This window comes from Gambusia affinis, linkage group LG21 (assembly GCF_019740435.1).
Source record: "Gambusia affinis linkage group LG21, SWU_Gaff_1.0, whole genome shotgun sequence".
Taxonomy (NCBI): domain Eukaryota; kingdom Metazoa; phylum Chordata; class Actinopteri; order Cyprinodontiformes; family Poeciliidae; genus Gambusia; species Gambusia affinis.
Genome location: NC_057888.1, coordinates 4,757,281 through 4,774,314, shown reverse-complemented (window position 1 = coordinate 4,774,314; position 17,034 = coordinate 4,757,281). Strand labels below are relative to the sequence as shown.

The 17,034-nt window shown below is 38.4% G+C and overlaps 1 protein-coding gene across 2 annotated transcripts in view; it reads left to right on the top strand.

Moving 5' to 3' along the window:
• map3k15 (mitogen-activated protein kinase kinase kinase 15) overlaps positions 1-13,686 on the top strand; it is a 35,405-nt gene extending 21,719 nt beyond the window's left edge. For both annotated transcript variants that reach the window (XM_044104015.1, XM_044104016.1), the window contains 10 exons: positions 61-244; positions 392-566; positions 2,576-2,750; positions 3,398-3,583; positions 3,831-3,936; positions 5,665-5,905; positions 8,017-8,129; positions 11,154-11,260; positions 11,337-11,413; positions 12,579-13,686. In XM_044104015.1, coding sequence (XP_043959950.1) covers positions 61-244; positions 392-566; positions 2,576-2,750; positions 3,398-3,583; positions 3,831-3,936; positions 5,665-5,905; positions 8,017-8,129; positions 11,154-11,260; positions 11,337-11,413; positions 12,579-12,672 — 1,458 coding nt within the window. In that variant the 3' untranslated portion in view covers positions 12,673-13,686. The remainder of the gene's footprint in view (positions 1-60; positions 245-391; positions 567-2,575; positions 2,751-3,397; positions 3,584-3,830; positions 3,937-5,664; positions 5,906-8,016; positions 8,130-11,153; positions 11,261-11,336; positions 11,414-12,578) is intronic.
• Positions 13,687-17,034: the final 3,348 nt, after the last annotated feature.

Genomic DNA, 17,034 nt, shown 5'->3' with positions numbered 1-17,034 from the left:
CTTTGAGACGTTTCCACTTCCTGTTGATGAAAATGTTTAAAAACTAACTTTCTGTTGCAGGTGGGAATGTTTAAAATCCACCCAGAGATTCCTGAATCTCTGTCCCTGGAAGCAAAGTCCTTCATCCTGCGCTGCTTTGAGCCCGATCCTAATAAGAGACCCATCGCTGCAGATCTGCTCAGGGACATTTTCCTCAGGCAAACCACGAAGGGCAAAAAAAGCAAAATTGCCTTCAAACCATCAGGTGGGAGACAGATAAACACACCGCGTTCAGCCACAACCTGAACCACGTTAATGTTGGGCAGTTCAGTTGCATCAGAAACAATTGCTACATTTCTGTACCTTTATTTTTTTATGCTAACATGTCTCTCCTGCGTGTTTGTCTTTTCAGACTACATCCACAGCGTTTCCATTCCAGCGCAGCAGCAGGGCGAAGCTGCCGGCAGCAGCAGCAGCGAACACGGCTCTGTGAGTCCAGACTGCGACTCCAAACACGACGTTTTCTTCCAGAGGAAGAGAACCTCTGGCTCTGAAAACCTCAAAACCTCCAGCTCCAGCTACCTAAGGTCAGGACAGACTCAGGTTACATCACAAAGATGCTTTAGATACCAGAATATCTCAGGTAGATCTTCTTGTACACTTTAAAAGTGATCAAAAGTTGTTCAAACTTTCTAAAGTTGAATTTATTATTATTATTATTATTATTATTATTATTATTATTATTATTATTATTATTATTATTATTATCTGTAGTTTTTGGCTGCTTTTTGCCATTTTTTGGGCCTGACAATGACAGCCATCACAGTACATATATTGTGTTTAAAGAAACACAGTTAGAGTCGAAATGGAAAAAAACAAGGTTTAAAATTTGAGTAAAATGAAAAAGAAAGTCAAAATAATCATTCAGCTGATTATCTGTTACGCACCGATGCATAAAAAAAACAATCAAGGTCCAAAGAAAAAGATTCAAAGGAGTTTCAGCATCCCTGAAAAACTATTAAAAATAAAAAATAAGGTCTTATAAAATGAGAGATGATTACTTTCTGCAGAGAGAAAATAAAGTAGAAATGTACAAAAATATGTGGCTTACTTGTTCTCATCACAAAAGGTGTGCCTCAAGGCTTTGTTTTAGGATCTCTTTACTTTGTTTGAAAACCTGTGGGACAGATTTGTACCGCTTTACGCTGATAACAATGTTATTTATTCTAATAAAAATGATGATGCCCAGGTTTTATTTCCCATAGTGCAAAGTTTTCTACTTTTTCAGTTTTCTGTAAACTGTTATAAATAAGATCCGTCAGACACGTAGCGACCATAAGCTGTTTTATGCCTCATCTGGAGATGATTCCTACCTTCTTTTACAACCAACATGAAGTTTAAAGGACATTTCCATGATCTACTCAATCTCCATGTAAGGAAATGTAATTACATGACTTCAGTTGAATTATATTTACTACCAAGGTTTGATCAGTGGCTAACTTTCATATTGATCCAAAGTCAATTAGCTCAAATCCAAATCAGAACCACAATTACTGGATATATAAAAAGTAAAACATAAGTTTCAGAAGGTAAAATACAACTAAAGTAAATAATATTTGGGAGTTTGTCATTATTTAATTAATCAATTTACTTAAATATCAAGAAGAACAAACTGACTTGGGATAATTAAGCCAGGGAGGGCATTCTTAAAATGTCTTAAATGCATAAGTTGGCCTTAAATATGTTGATCACAGGTCTTAAATATTATTACAGCAGGCCTATTTGAGCTGATATATATTCAAAAAAATTTTTCTCGCTGAATATGTCTATCAAGCAAAAAATTTGAGTCGTGTGCAAATAGCTTCACTCATTGTGTTCTGTGAGAAAGCGATTAAGGCTACTGCTAATTCTTGCTAGCTAGCTAGCTAGAGAGCCATGTGCCATGTGAGAAGTACAAAACTGCAGCCCAGAGTCACAAAAAGGCCCCAGAAATTTCAAAGTTTTGATCCTTTTTATTTCATTTGTACACCCCTGTCCTGTTATAGGTCTGAAATTTTATTTATGGTGGTCTTAAAAAGACTTAAGTTTGATTGATTGATTTTTTTTGGGGGGTGAAAAAAAGGTTTAGAGGTTTATAAACCTTGTTGGCACATGGTTTGGTTACAGGTATGAAATAAAAGGTGGTTTAAATGACAGGTACGGTGTGGTGAACGGACAAATTCATATTCCAACAGAATTACCAATGTCTGGACTTTTCTTAAAGTTATAAAAGTAAAGAATTAAAGCCTGATCCTCACAGGAATTCACCTGCTCCTCCTTTCAGTAAATAATTGTGCTCGTGTTTGGAGGCCAGGTGGAGTCTTTGTGCTCTGCTGCCTTTTACAACATCAATATAACGAAACTTGATTATTTTGTGATCCTCAGCTGGCGGCTGTGTACACGCATATCGTGTGTCTTCCACAGCGCCGGAGGGTTGCGTCCAGCCGTACTGGCTCTTGCTTCCCTGCACTTCCCTGGGAACACACAGTAGCCAGGAGAGGATTGCATCTGCAAGTAAACTGAAACCGAGGCTGTTGTAAATCATCTTGTCTTGCAGTGTCCCAGACGAGAGTTCAGTCTCAGAGGACCGCAGCGTCCCGCCCTCACCGGAGGACAGGGACAGCGGCCTCTTCCTCCTGAAGAAGGACAGCGAGAGGCGAGCTATTCTCTACAAGGTCCTGAATGACGACCAGGAGAAGGTCATCTCCAACCTGAAGGAGAACCACATCCAGGTCAGTGTGGGGATGAAACATGAAGCAGCGTGTGTCAAACGCAAGGCCCGCGGGCCACATACCGACCACCGTAAAGCTTTATGTGGCCCAGAGGAACCTGGAAAATAACGGTTGTATGCTTAAATAGTATTTTATCAATCAAATGACAGCAGTTTTCAACGGAAGAGTATTAGTGCCACAAAAAGGAAAAGTTCGGAATTTTTTCTCAGTTAATAAAAAAATTTCCTCAGAATTTACTAGAATTATTCTGACTTCTAAGATCAATAGTTTGATCAATTCCTTTTAAAAAAGTGAAAAAAATAAATAATAAAAACAGAATTCTGGGGGGGAAAAAAAGTCAAAATTTTAGAACAAAAAGTCAAAATTCTGATGTTTTTCTCTGAATTCTGAGAAAATTTTCACCTCTATGTTGACCAACAGAAAAATTTTCTGACAAACAAAATATGTTTTATATTTAGTGACATGGGGAGAAAAAGATTGCACTTTCTTAAATAACCACTAGGGGGTGCCACAGTTCTTATTTTTTTAGAGTACTGCCATCCAACCCATTTAATTGCATGAAATTCAGGCTTCACAGTGATGCTTGTTAGTCAGTACGTTATATATTTTACTGCATTTTGTTTGTTGATGTAAACTTGTAATTCCAGGGCAGCGAGGAGCTGCTGCTCTCTATGGAGCACATCAAGCAGATCATCTGCATCCTACGGGACTTTATTCACTCTCCGGAAAGACGCGTCATGGCGGCCACCATCTCCAAACTCAAACTGGATCTGGACTTCGACTCTAACTCCATCAACCAGATACAGCTGGTGCTTTTTGGCTTTCAGGACTCGGTCAGAACCAGCACAATCTCTGGGATTAGCATGAAACATCCTGAGATTATAGAAAAAAACGCTTAATATTGCATTTTTAAAAACATGTGAGGGGCAATAAAAACAGAAAATTAGATAGATGGGTGTAATAGCTAGATGCAATGTTTGCTAAGACTTGCTAAATCTGGAATTTCTTGGTTTATTTAAGATTGCAGACATGTGACATGTTTATATTTTGCACTATTTTGAAAGTCTCTGATGCTCCCAGGTGAACAAGGTTCTGCGAAATCATCACATCAAACCTCACTGGATGTTTGCCATGGATAACATCATCCGCAGAGCCGTGCAGGCCGCCATCACCATCCTCATTCCAGGTGGGAGAATTTAAACTCCTACGGCCTTCTAATGGTGAAATCTAGATATTTCCTCCCCAGTATTGTACTATATCATGTTATGTTCTTGTCTGTAGAAGTGAAAAGTGAGTATTTTACCTGCAGTGTGTTTGGAGAGTAATGGGGAAATTGTCATTGAAGAGTCAAGCTAAGAGTAAGGTTGGAACATTTAAACTGGAGAAGTACGAGACCAGAACTACGCCTACTGTAGCAGAACATCCCAAGGGACCCATCATCAGTGGGTTAAAAGACCAAAATTATGATCTCAAGAAGGTTTTACAACTTACAGTTGACTTTTTAAGTGCTTCATTAGCAATGAAAATGACTGAAATTATTGTTAGCGTGTCATATTTGGCTGATTAATTTTATTGGTATGCATCGTGACACATGAACTTTACATGCAATGAATGTTTTGCACATTGGCCATATAGATTTATGCAACAATTCATATTTCCCAGGAGGAAGCTTCACCCCCAATATGAGAATCAGTGATCCAGAATGACAGTCAGCGAGAGAGAAAATTGTTTTCCAGTTAAACATTATAAAATGTTAATTATTTACAGTAGTGTCAACAGGACCTTAAGCTGACAGCTACTCGGGCTAACGGCTAACCTGGTTAATATCCAACTTTAGCAGCATAGCAAGCTAGCAGCTACTAAATGTACTACGCAGGCTAACAGCCACTAATGCTAGCACCAAATGTGGCTAATATCCAACTTTAGCAGCATAGCAAGCTAGCAGCTACTAAATGTACTACGCAGGCTAACAGCCACTAATGCTAGCACCAAATGTGGCTAATATCCAACTTTAGCAGCATAGCAAGCTAGCAGCTACTAAATGTACTACGCAGGCTAACAGCCACTAATGCTAGCACCAAATGTGGCTAATATCCAACTTTAGCAGCATAGCAAGCTAGCAGCTACTAAAGGTATTACGCAGGCTAATCGCCACTAATGCTAGCAGCAAATGTGGCTAATATCCAACTTTAGCAGCATTTCAAGCTAACAGCCACTCAAGCTAATAGCCAAACCTGACAATGCAGTTCAAAAATTGTTTATTGAAAAAAATATTTTTTTTCAATAAACAATAATCTCTTAGATTAAAACCTGATGTTGACTTGAGGTTGAATAGAAAGAAAGGGAGGAAAGAAAATGAATGCACACTTGTCTTCGCTCCTATCAATCACACATCCCAAAGTTTTGCACTTGACTCAACAGGCAGTTACAAAAAGCAACAACATGAAGCTAAAATGTTAAACAAAAGCTAAAAACAAGGAGGTTACATCACTAAGCCAGTGCAAAGACAATATTTCCATAGTATATCAAGTTTACATTGGGTTCAGGCACAATGTCTGTGGGGTTGGGTTGTATGTTTTTAAATTTAAACTCTGAAACTGGGCAGCTCTTATCTGTTAAGATACAGTTTTTCCTTTGTCTTTGCTCTTATTTTCATTCCTGTCGTTCTTTGGGGATTAATAGAGCAATGAGGGATAACGTCAAATTCACCATGCAGTTCAGATTAACTTACTCATTTTTAAATAAACAAACTTTCTGAGTCATGGAAATGTTAAACACTCTGTAACATTTACTGAACCTCCCGAACAAGTTGTGAATTCTTCTATGATCGATTGATGCTGCCAGTAAGATGTGGACAAATGCTTTGGTTTTATGGTGTAATATTTGACTCAAAATGTCTGGTTTTGGCCTCCAGAGCTGCAGACCCACTTTGGACCAGCCTCTGAGTGTGAGGGGGCAGAGAAGGACGACGAGGTGGATGAAGAGGAAGCTGTGTTCAGTCCCGTTTTAGCTCCAACCTCGGACGACCCGGGAACCACGCCGGACCCCGTCCTCAGCAGCACCAGCACGGTGAACTCCAGCCACACCGAGGAGCATCAGCGCTCGCACGTTCCCCTCGGCGCCCAGCTGGGGCGGCTCAAGCAGGAGACCAACAGGTACGCACAGAAAGCACAATGAGGTCAGAACTGTCAGAACTTTTAACAGAAACTTCTACAGATAATCTCAAACCAGAAATATGAGAAAAATGCTTATCTAACGCAGAATGTGAATGTCAAGCGTAGGTAGCAAACACGCCCAAAAGCATCTCATGATTGTACGAATGATGCAGTCATGAGATGCAGTCATGAGATGCACTGTGACGCACAGAGCCGGCCCAAGGCAACGCGAGCTAAGCAGCTGTTTACCGTCCCGACACAACGAGGGGGCTCCCAAGAGCGTCATTTGATTTTACATTGTAGTGATAAATTGCATGTTTTTCACATTTTTCTCACCAAATTTTACAAACGAAAGTTCAATTCAAACTGAATTTTAAATAAATGCCTGAATGTGCCGTGGAAAGAAAAGACTCACTTGGTTGTGCAATATTTGTCTTGCTACTGCAGCCGCAGACTCCCAAACACCAAACAGCCACATCTTAGCAATTAGGAGTTAATTATATGGTTTCTGTTTACTGGATAATTCAGTTCAAAGCAATGTTTTCATGGTGGCTGTTAGGAACACTTTAAGGCAAATTAAAACTTAGCTGAAATATAAAACATTGTGTGGTCAACCTGCGAGAAGTGATTCATTTTTAATAAAACAGTTCATAGGTCGTGTCTTTTTTGGATACAGAGGATTGCATTTGCATCCTGCAGCAGAAAAATATTTGACGTGGAACACGTATTTCTGCTTTTTTCACTCAGACGTTTGTGTCAGTGTTTGGCTTCAAGTTGTTAAAAAAATCAACGCCATGACCTGGATGAAATAAAAATGCACCTGGTGTTGATTTTAGATGGGGTTTTTTTCAGGAAGCAGGCTTATTGTGGTTCTGAATGAGTTATTTTATGAAGGAAGATGATAAATGTAATGGTGTTTTTAATGTAACAATGTTTCCTGATGCTACAAACCTGTGCTGACAAGTTGTTTCACACAAGTCGTCTTTTGTTTCTGTAAAAGGAAACTTAGAAGTTCATTCCTTCCCGTATCCCCTGGAAAATAAAACAAAATCTCTAACACGTCATGATATGTGAACAAAGTTTGTGAAAAATAAATAAAAGAAAGGCAACTTCTGATTTTTCACCTCTCATTCGGTTTAGTGGAGGCGACCCAACGTGGAATAATTTACATTTTTATCATCGTCTCCTTCAAATCACCATTGGAGTTCTTGGCACAACTTCGTCTTCTTCCATAAAGAGGTTAAAAGAAACAATCTAAAGAAGGAAAAATGTATAAAAATATTCGAACATGTCATAAAGTAAGAGGCTCATCTGTTTTCTTCTGCTTTTTGGCTAATTTGTTCTGGTTTTATGGGTCTTTTCAGCAGTTTGGTCTCTTGTTCTGCTTTTAAAGTGCTTAAAATCGATGTTTTCATCACCGTTTAACAATCATCATGACTAGAAGGAAAACCCAAAGTCGCCATCGGCCCAGCGGGTTTATGCCCAGTAAGCCCGATAGCCAGTCCAGTCCGGTTTTACCAGACATAGAAATCTTCATTTCCACAAAACCTGAACCAAATGTATCATGTATTGGATAGCAACTCCTGACATTTACTCAATTACATTTACTTGAGAAACTCTTCTTATTTTTAAAAAGTACTTTCAGGAGTATTTTTACAATGCTGCACTTTTTACTTTTCGTCGTACTTTGTTTCTGAAGTATCTCTTCTCCTACTTCAGTAAAACTTATGGATTTTCTACCTTCTGAAGGAAAAACAAACAATTTTTAACCAAAAATTCACCTGCAGGTTTTATTAAAGTTTCTTATTGAAAAAAAATTTTCTTTTCCCAGATTTTTTTGTTTTTTGTTGTATGATTTATTGTAATTTTAGTTGTTAAAATACCAAAATCTCCTCTTAACTTTATAATTTGGTCAATCTGATGATGCAATTTTTAAATATTAAATGATAATTTGATCAGTTACTCAGTTCTTTGTACTTTTACTTGAGTAAAAATATATTAAAGTAGTGCTACTCTTGCTACTCTTACTTGAGTAAAATGTTTGGGTCCTCTGCCTCTCTCTGGTTTCGCGCCTGGTGTTCTGGTGGCATGTGGGCTCGGTGTGGCTGCAGGCTGCTGGAGGAGCTGCTGCAGAAGGAGAAGGAGTACCAGCATGTCCTGAAGGCCACGCTCCAGCAGAGGGCTCATGACTTGGAGCTGATCCGAATCAGGCACAGACCTCCAGGTGAAAACACTGACTCACGTTTAGTGGCACAGATGGGTCTTTCCTTCATATTTATTGTTTTTACATCCTGTGTTTGCACAAGTTAACGGCTGCTTTCCGTTCGCCTGAACACATCGTCCTTGTGGTGAAATAAAAGTACAATAAATTCCTAACCAACCTGCCAAAAATCAAATCTTGCACACCTTTATAGAAACAGGTGTGCATGTTTATGCTACGCATTTAGCGTAGCATAACGTATCATAGCATTTGATGGAAACAAAGATATTAAGATAACAGAACATCTAAAGCAGGGGTGTCAAACTCCAGTCCTCAAAGGCCGAAATCCTGTAACTTTTAGATGTGCCTCTGCTGCACCACCTGAACAGAATAATTAGGTCATTAAGGCTCTGGAGAACTGATCTACACAAGGAGGAGGGAATTAAGCCATTTCATTCCAGTGTTTTGTACCTGTGGCTCATCTAAAACCTGCAGGACAGCGGCCCTCGACTGGAGTTTGAGACTTGTGATTGAAAGGTTTATTAGTAACTCTGACATGCTTGGGTTTTTTGGGTTTTAGAGTGTTTTCCCACTTGATAGTCCTTGGTTTGATTTGGGACCAAAATTGCAACATTTATTACATTTTCAGCTTCCAGACTGCACTATGTCAAAAGAACTAAACCCGTTTGAAAAAGCTGTTCCCGTCCTCGCCTGGTGGGGGCGCTGCAACAAGAACCACTAAAGGAAGAAACAGAAAAACCTCCAAAGAAGACACTGAGCACAACTTTGCACAATGTAAACAAAAATGGAGTAGCATCAGATTTTAGCGGTTCTCTTGTTTTTGGTAAAAAACCATGAGCCATTTCTCCAGCCAGAAATAAATATGCATGTTTGTTTTGGTTGTATGTACCCAGAATGCCTTGCGCTTCTGTCCACTTCAGGGTTTCCCCCAGAAGACTTGCTCAGCAGGGTCTCGGGCGCTAGGGCAGTCGTTCATCCATGTTTTTGAGTTATAAAAGGTGTAAAGTTGACAGGAAATTTGAAATATCACTTGATAGTTACACATTATTAGAAGACTGGAAGATTAATACCTAAACACCAACTATAAAGTCTTAAAAAAGGCAATGATTAAAAAACTAAAATAAATAAATAAGGCTAAGCCTGGCACAAGTTAAGCCTGGTGGCCCGCCAGGCTTACAATGTACTGTGGAAAATCCTGCACTTCCTGCTTTTGGAGCAGTTTCTGGTCCTCTTGGCGTTCACATATGCATTCAAACCGCACCAGAGTTCACATCAACCGAAATCAGCAGAAGCTTTGCGGAATGGATTAAATGATCTCTCTAATTTTTTTTTCTTAAACATTTTCTGTTTAAAAAACCCCCACAACTATCTCATGACTGAACTTGTTACATTCAAAGTGTTAAAACTGTGTTTTGTGGGCCCTGCAGGAGGATTTGGTGACTCATGAGGAAACAGTAATATGTAAAGACAATTGAGTAACACCAATTGATCTAAAGTTTGGGAACAAGTTGATCTTTCAAAAGGACAATGCCCCTAAGCGACAACAAATTAGTTGCAAAATGGTTTATGGTTAGAGAGGCCATCGATCTCAGTCCTGCAGGAAATGTGGGCGGAGCTGAAAAGGTGCGTGAGCAAGTCGAGCTTGTAAACTTGTTTCTGTTCCACCAGTTCTGTCAGGAGGAAACGGGCAAAACTCCAACAAACTATCAGGACACGCTGCAGAGATTTGATCCAAGTCGCAAATACACTGCAAAAACGCAAAATCTTACCAAGTATTTTTGGTTTAGTTTCTAGTGCAAATATTTTAATACACTTCAAATAAGACAAAACTAACTTCTCAGCAAGAAATAGGAGCTTATTTTACATCAATCACTCCTTAATATTGGGAAAGAAGTACTGGTTCTGTTGTCAGATTATTTCATTTATATCAAGACATTTTCCCTTGTTATAAGTGAAATAATCTGCCTCCTTTTCATCAATCTTAAGGATTTATTTACTTAAAGCAAGCTCCTAATTTTCACAGAAACATTACTTGTAAGTTAGTTTTGCCTTATTTCCATTATATTAAGGTATTTGTAATAAAAACTAAACCAAAAATACTTGGTAAGATTTTGTGTTTTTGCAGTGTACTAAGAGAATATATTTAAACTTCTCAATCTGAAGAAAATTAAGTATTGTTTTGGTTTTTATCCTTATTATTATTGTCTTATTGTTGTTACTAAACTTCATTTTGTTTTCCATTTTATCATTTATGTACCTGTGATGTTGTGTTTGTGGTGAAGCACTTTGGTCAGCTGAGGCTGTTGTAAATGTGCTTTCCCATTGAGAACAGCAGAGTTAGGAATGACAGAAATCTGACACAAACAACTGAAGCTGTGTGTGATTGATGGGAGTTGTTTTGTGAAGAAATAATAACAATTGTTGAGGAAGTTGACCGGGAAAAAAAACAACTGAAAGGTCAAAGGGCAGCCATGGGATACAAGCCTTCAAGCCACAGGTGTCAAACTCAAGGCCCATGGGCCAAATCTGGCCCGCTACAACTTTTTATGTGGCCCTCTAGACTCCATTACATCAGTAAGTCCTTCCACAAATCTGGAAAATTCACACACACAAAAAACTATCTTCTGTTTTTTACTGCAAATTTTCTCAAAATTGGTCAAAAACTCTGAGTTTATTTGTCTGCTGCCTCGGCCTTCTGATGGTATAGTCCATAATTGATACAGCAAGCAATAAAGTCACATTTAATATCATTCTTTAGCGCAAATATCGTAAAAATTCCCAACCTGGAGGAGGAGCTAACTATTGGTATTTTAACAGTTTAATTGGTTTTATCAATATATTTTGGCACAACTGGCCCTTTAAGAACATTCAGGTTTCTGTTGTGGCCCAAAATGAAAATGAGTTTGATGCCTCTGCTTTAAGCAACAACAACAACAAAAAAAACAGAAATAAAAAACCTAAAGATTTAAAGATAAATTAAGAAGAAAGTAAAGTTTCTGTTCAAACTGTTTGTGCTTCATGTTTCAGACGTTTCTCCTCCCTCCATCCTTCATGTCCCAGCGGACTACGAGCCGGACAAGCAGCTCACCGATTGGCTGAAAGAGCAGAGGGTGGACCCAGACACCATCGACAAGGTAGAAGACCAGCAGGGGAATTTGGGCTTTTTCCTGCGCCGTCACTGTAGAGTCTGACTGTAAATTTGTGTTGCAGTTTGTGATGGAGGAATACACACTGTCTGACATTCTGGGCGAGGTCACCAAAGATGACCTCCGCTCTCTTCATCTACGGTATTCACAAATCTTTTTCTTTTTAAAAAAAAATGTCTTGAATAGCATTCAGCAGTTTGCAGTTTAGCGAAAACAAAATAATTGTTTTATTGGTTTTTTTTTTTCAGTGTTAAAGATGACCTATTATGCAAAATTCACATTTAGAACGTTTTTATATTTTCATTTGGGTTTTTAACCAACCGCTTAAAAGAACCACCCAGGCAGTTTTGGGCATTAAAGTTTCTAGGTGTTTAGAGGAAAAGCCGTTTCAAAAACCTCCTGATGGTTAAGTCACTTTCTACAGGCGCTGCACCGTTACCTAGCAACCTCGGCGAAGCCCAGCCCCGTTACCTAGCAACACAAGCTGAGCTCCAGAATTCTGAATTCTTTTACTGTCATTGTGCAAGAAAGCACAACAAAATTTAAAAAGATAGCAACTCTCAAAGGTAGTGCAAATAATTAAATAGATAATAATAAATAAATATATATATTTAAATGAATATGAAAAATGTAGTACTAACATTCATACAGGATGTTAAGAAAAAACAAAAACAGCTGTGCAATGGCTGCTGGAAAAGAAAAGTGTTTTGTTGTTGACTTGCCATCCAGAAAACACATGCTACATTGTTGCTGGTTGTGCAGGAGGCTCCACTTCGGCTTTTCAAAGAAGTAAAGCAGTGTCATAATTGTGCATCTTTTTGCAGTGTAAATGTGGTTCAGCAGCTTATTTAGATTTAAAGTGCCCTAAAACATCTCATTCTGAAAAGATCAGATTAAAATCTCATTATGAAAGAATAATTGTGCAAAATAATTGCAATGAACATGTTTTATTTAACCTATACACCCACGGGAGTATAACAGGTCACCTTTGAAGCCTTAGCGATTGGGTCAGATAAGGTTTTTTAAGTTCTGTCAGTTTAGGAATACTTTGTTTTATCTAAATAAAACAGATTCTCAACAGAAACACGTGTACGGTTAAAACAGGTGGGGAAAAAAGGGAAAAAGTTTTTAATTTTTCCCTCCACTTCCAACTTCATGATGGTCTATCACATAAAATCCCAATAAAAAACACAGAAGTTTGAGTTTGAAGCTTGACCAAATGTGAAAATAGCATTTTAAGGGACTTTAAATCCCAGTAAAAACAGTTTTAGTTTCTGTTTTGAGCTGTTGCTTTCTTCCCGCCCAGCGGTGGAGTGCTGTGCCGGATCTGGCGAGCCATTCAGCGGCACCGGGAGCGAGAGAGGCTGACGGCTGACAAACACTCCAAAGGGGACGTTTAACTACGACTTTCACTTCTGAGGAAGTAATGCGCACATCGACACATTACCAGCCCCGCATGGCCGTTCGTTTTCCTCTTGCCTGTCTCCTCTGTGCCTTTCCACGCTGTCGTCTGTGGCAGACCGAGTCCAAGCAGAGTCCCAACTGATCAGACCAAAGCGCTTTAGTGCGGGCACTACTGTATGTACGGTATTTCCATGTGTATTCCTGTGTTGCCACAATGTGTTTGTGCTTCAGAGCTTTGAAAGGTTAGGAATTTTTACATTTATGGAAAGATGCAGTCAGTTTTTTAGTGTTTGTATCAGCTCTGAAAGGCTGGAGTGGTGAGTATTAAAGGTCTGCGGTTTGGTCCCTACGGAGAGTTCTGGTACTCTCTGGAAATTTTTTTAAATAATAACCCTTTTTTTTTTTAATCGACTTTTTTAAAAACTTTCTTAAAAGTAAAAATTGTTACTTTTAAAATATTTTTTTGCGTATTTGTTGAAGTTATCACTATATCTTGATAATGAGACAAAATCTGTGAAAAAATTGAGCTTTTCCCTGTGCAAACTAGAAACAATCAGAGCGAGGAGGCAGGTGTTAGCGCTGTCAATCATCCCCCATGTGGCGCTGCTAATCTTCCCCTTGCTATCTGCTACGCTGCAGCTAGCATAGCCTGTTCTGAATGCTAAGGCTAGTTAGCATGAGCACCAATGATGGCGGATGAACGGTTTTTCTGGAACTGTAAGTTGTCCCTCTGCCACATTTAGCAGGGACTACACTATGTTGATTGACAGCGCTAAGACCCGCCTCCTGGTTCTGATTGGTTGTTTTTGGTCAGGAGCGATGCATTTCAGCAATAGTAGCAGATCTTTTCTCAGATTATCTGTCTCATAACAAACTGTTACGACAAGTTGACGGTTTTAACAAATATCTTAACACATATTAGTTTCACATATTAGTGCCTCAGTTTATCTGCAGCAGATAAAAAAAAATAAAAAAATCCAATCAAATGTTTTGTTGTACACAGAATGAACCCTTTCCTTAAAAAAAACCTCAAAATGTACTGAGTTTCATCTTCACTGCTTTGAAGAAGCTGTTTACTGTTTACTCGACACGTCTTTATCAAATGATGAAACCGAAATTCGCTCGCCGACGTGTTTCAAACACCTTCAACTGAAGGCACTTTGGTCATGTTTCAGCCAGTCATGTATCATGAAACAGAAATAAATCTTTCAGTCTGTGGTCTGGCTGTTATCACTCAATTTGTTGCCATGTAAAACAAACATCCTGAGTCGATTTTGACTTGATCTTTGGTTAAAACCACAGAGTTAAACAGAATTACCCACATCCAGATACAGTGAGTCAACATGCAGCCTTAAAGTCATATTTAATTAAACATGTTGATGGATTTTAACTGCCTATTATCACTTTTATGTTTGTAAAATTAGCTACAATCTATTAGCTATAATTGTCCTTTCTCCTTTTTTATTTTTGATGTTGTATATTGTTATTTATCTGCTTTGCAGCTGCAATAAACTTGTGAAAGTTGTGAAAATAATAACTTTCTTGGTTTTCTTTGTGGTTTATCAAATTTCTTCAAATCAAATCACATCAAATCACATTTTATTTGTATATTACATTTCAGCATTAAGGCATTTCAAAGTGCTTTACATCAGATCAAACACAGAGTCATCAAGTTCTTGCTTTTGCATCTATAAAAGGTTTACCTGTTACACTCCTACTGTGTTATATGGAACAAAATACCTATTGATATTTTTATTCCCACTCACACTCACAGTTTAAAACGATGTAAACAGCCTTTCAAAGGGTTTCCGTACACCTCTTTCACAGAAATTCGAGCAGGGACTCCGTCATTCTTCACGGATTTTTGTGATTTTTTTTCTATGGTTCCTGTTAGTGTCTAGAATTTACAGGGTTTCCGTTACGCGCAATGACCCTCAGTCATTCGCCATTTTTCTTTCCTCCTCTTTCACAGAATGTCACTCCAAATTTAATGGACGGCTGTGCCAAAGTCTGATTTTGAGTAAAAACCCGCTTCATGTTTGTGGCATGACGTATTATGAGATAAAACTAAAATTGAGTTAAACTTCTGTGTTGTACTCATCCTAAGAAAATTAAATAAACCATCGCCGGGCCAAACAATCAACGGCCATTCAAAATCATCCCAGGGACCACAAATGGCCCACGGGCTGCACTTTGAACACCCTTACTTTATAGTGGATGGAACATAAACTGGTTCTGCTTTATGCTAAAGCATTTTAATGAACTCCTTCCTGAGAACTGAGATGACAGGTGGCGCCTACAGCTGTCAGCTCACGGGAACAAACTGTTTTTCTTCTTCTGCAGTTAAAAATGAGCGCCTGCATGTTTGAGCACAGCCTGCATTCCTTCCATCAGCTTTGTTGTCAGCTCCAGCTTGTTAACACAACTGTCTGACATTCCGAAACTTAGACGGTTATGAGGATTTAATTGTGCTAATGGTTTTTATCTTGTCTGCAGGCGACCTGAGCATTAACTCCCCAATGTTTAGACGCTCGACTGGATTATTAACTGATTCTATTTTTTACTTTTGGGAAACAACACATTCAGGTTTAGACAAAAAATGGATCTGCGTCATTTATAAATAGCTAAAACCTGGCAGGGCGTATGGAAAATTTCTTCGTGGGATAGTTAGGAGGTTTCACATTCTTAAATTGGGGTTGTAGAGTTCACAGTCATTATCATACCTCCAACAAGGAGCTTTTTGCTTTAGAAAAACTGCAAACTAACACTGTTACTAAAGCATTTACACTGGTATTATTGTGTTTACATATAAGTCTTACATTATTTACTCTGGAGACAATGTGATTGCAGTTACATTCCAAAGCAGAGCAAGTTTATTTGCATAGCACCACTCATACAAGGTCATTTAAAACCATGTTTTCTTTTACAGGTAAAACAAAAATTAGCAGGTATTTAAAAACAGCTATAGAAACACCAATCCAATAATCCAAACAACAGAAAAGAAACGTTCTTATTATTCTAGTGTAGGCCTGGATTATATGGCTGAAAAATGTATCAGGATAAAATTGTTTATATTACAACATGTGTAATGTTGTTTTGCTCATATTTTACCAAATTTTAAATGATTTAGATGAGAAGATGGCGGACAGGGTAGTCAAGTTTCTCAGAGCTCCCTAAGAGGTCCCGTCTCCAAGTTGAATTATGAAGTAAACTACTAGTAAATATTCGTAAGACTTTTATGGACAGAATTTGTCATTTGCAGTTCACACTGGAGATTCACACAAGTCGTATTTATTTGTAAATGTGAACGACCACAGCAAAACAAATATTTATATGTTTAATAAAAAAATCGGATTAGGGTCACTTCAGGCTGCAGTGTGAACGTAGCCGTTTTGTTTTACTAGATGCCATGTTTACTAACCGCTAAGGTTTTTTTCCACCAATAAATTTCACACCTTACAGGCATTTTAATCCAGTCATAAAGTTGAACATGGAAACTTGTGCAAGATTTTAAATGGAAAATTGGCAGCCGATGTTTTGCTTTGATCAAACATGGAATGTGACGCCGCTTGTCACATTCACATCAACCAACCGGGCAAGTTTTTCAACCAAACCAACAGCTCAGCGGTTTAAACCTGACACCTTCCTAGGGGAGGGAAATAAACTGAAGAGTTTAGCCTTCAACAGCAGACAGTGTTTTATTTTTATCACTTGACTTACTGAGAATCGCAGCTCTGGCATCGTAGAGAAGCTGCACATTTTTGATCTGTCATTGCTATTGGGTTTTATTTTCTTCTTTATTATTACTGTGAAGAGGAATATTTTTTTCTCATAGTTGCAAGTACTCTGCGAAGGAAATAGGTAGCTTACTTAAACATACTGAATAAAGATAAAGTGGGAAGTCTGTGGAATGATTATGTTTATCATTCAATGACAAAATGAATTATCGAAAAACCAATAAACCGTAAAAAACCTCAGCAGTTATTTTTATTTGCTTTTTCTTGAAAATTGCTAAACCCGAAGTTTGCAAGAGAGCTACAAAATACTAAAATAACTTTATTGTACAGAGGTAAACAAAATCTACAAAACATGACATTCTTTAGGAATTTTGAAAAGTAACAATAGTTACAGCAGAAGTGAAGCTCCCCAACTCAATGTTTATGTGCATAAAAATGGCTGCAAACACATGTGCAATCATACAACTGTACCAATAAAAGCAGAAGTGGAGCCTCCTGCACAACCAACAAGAATGCATCAATTGGTTTCCTGTCTTGTCCAGCAGCCATTGTACAGCGCATGCAGTGGGAAAACAAGCTGACCAAATGTGCTGGGTTGCTAGGTAACGCTGCAGTGCGTAA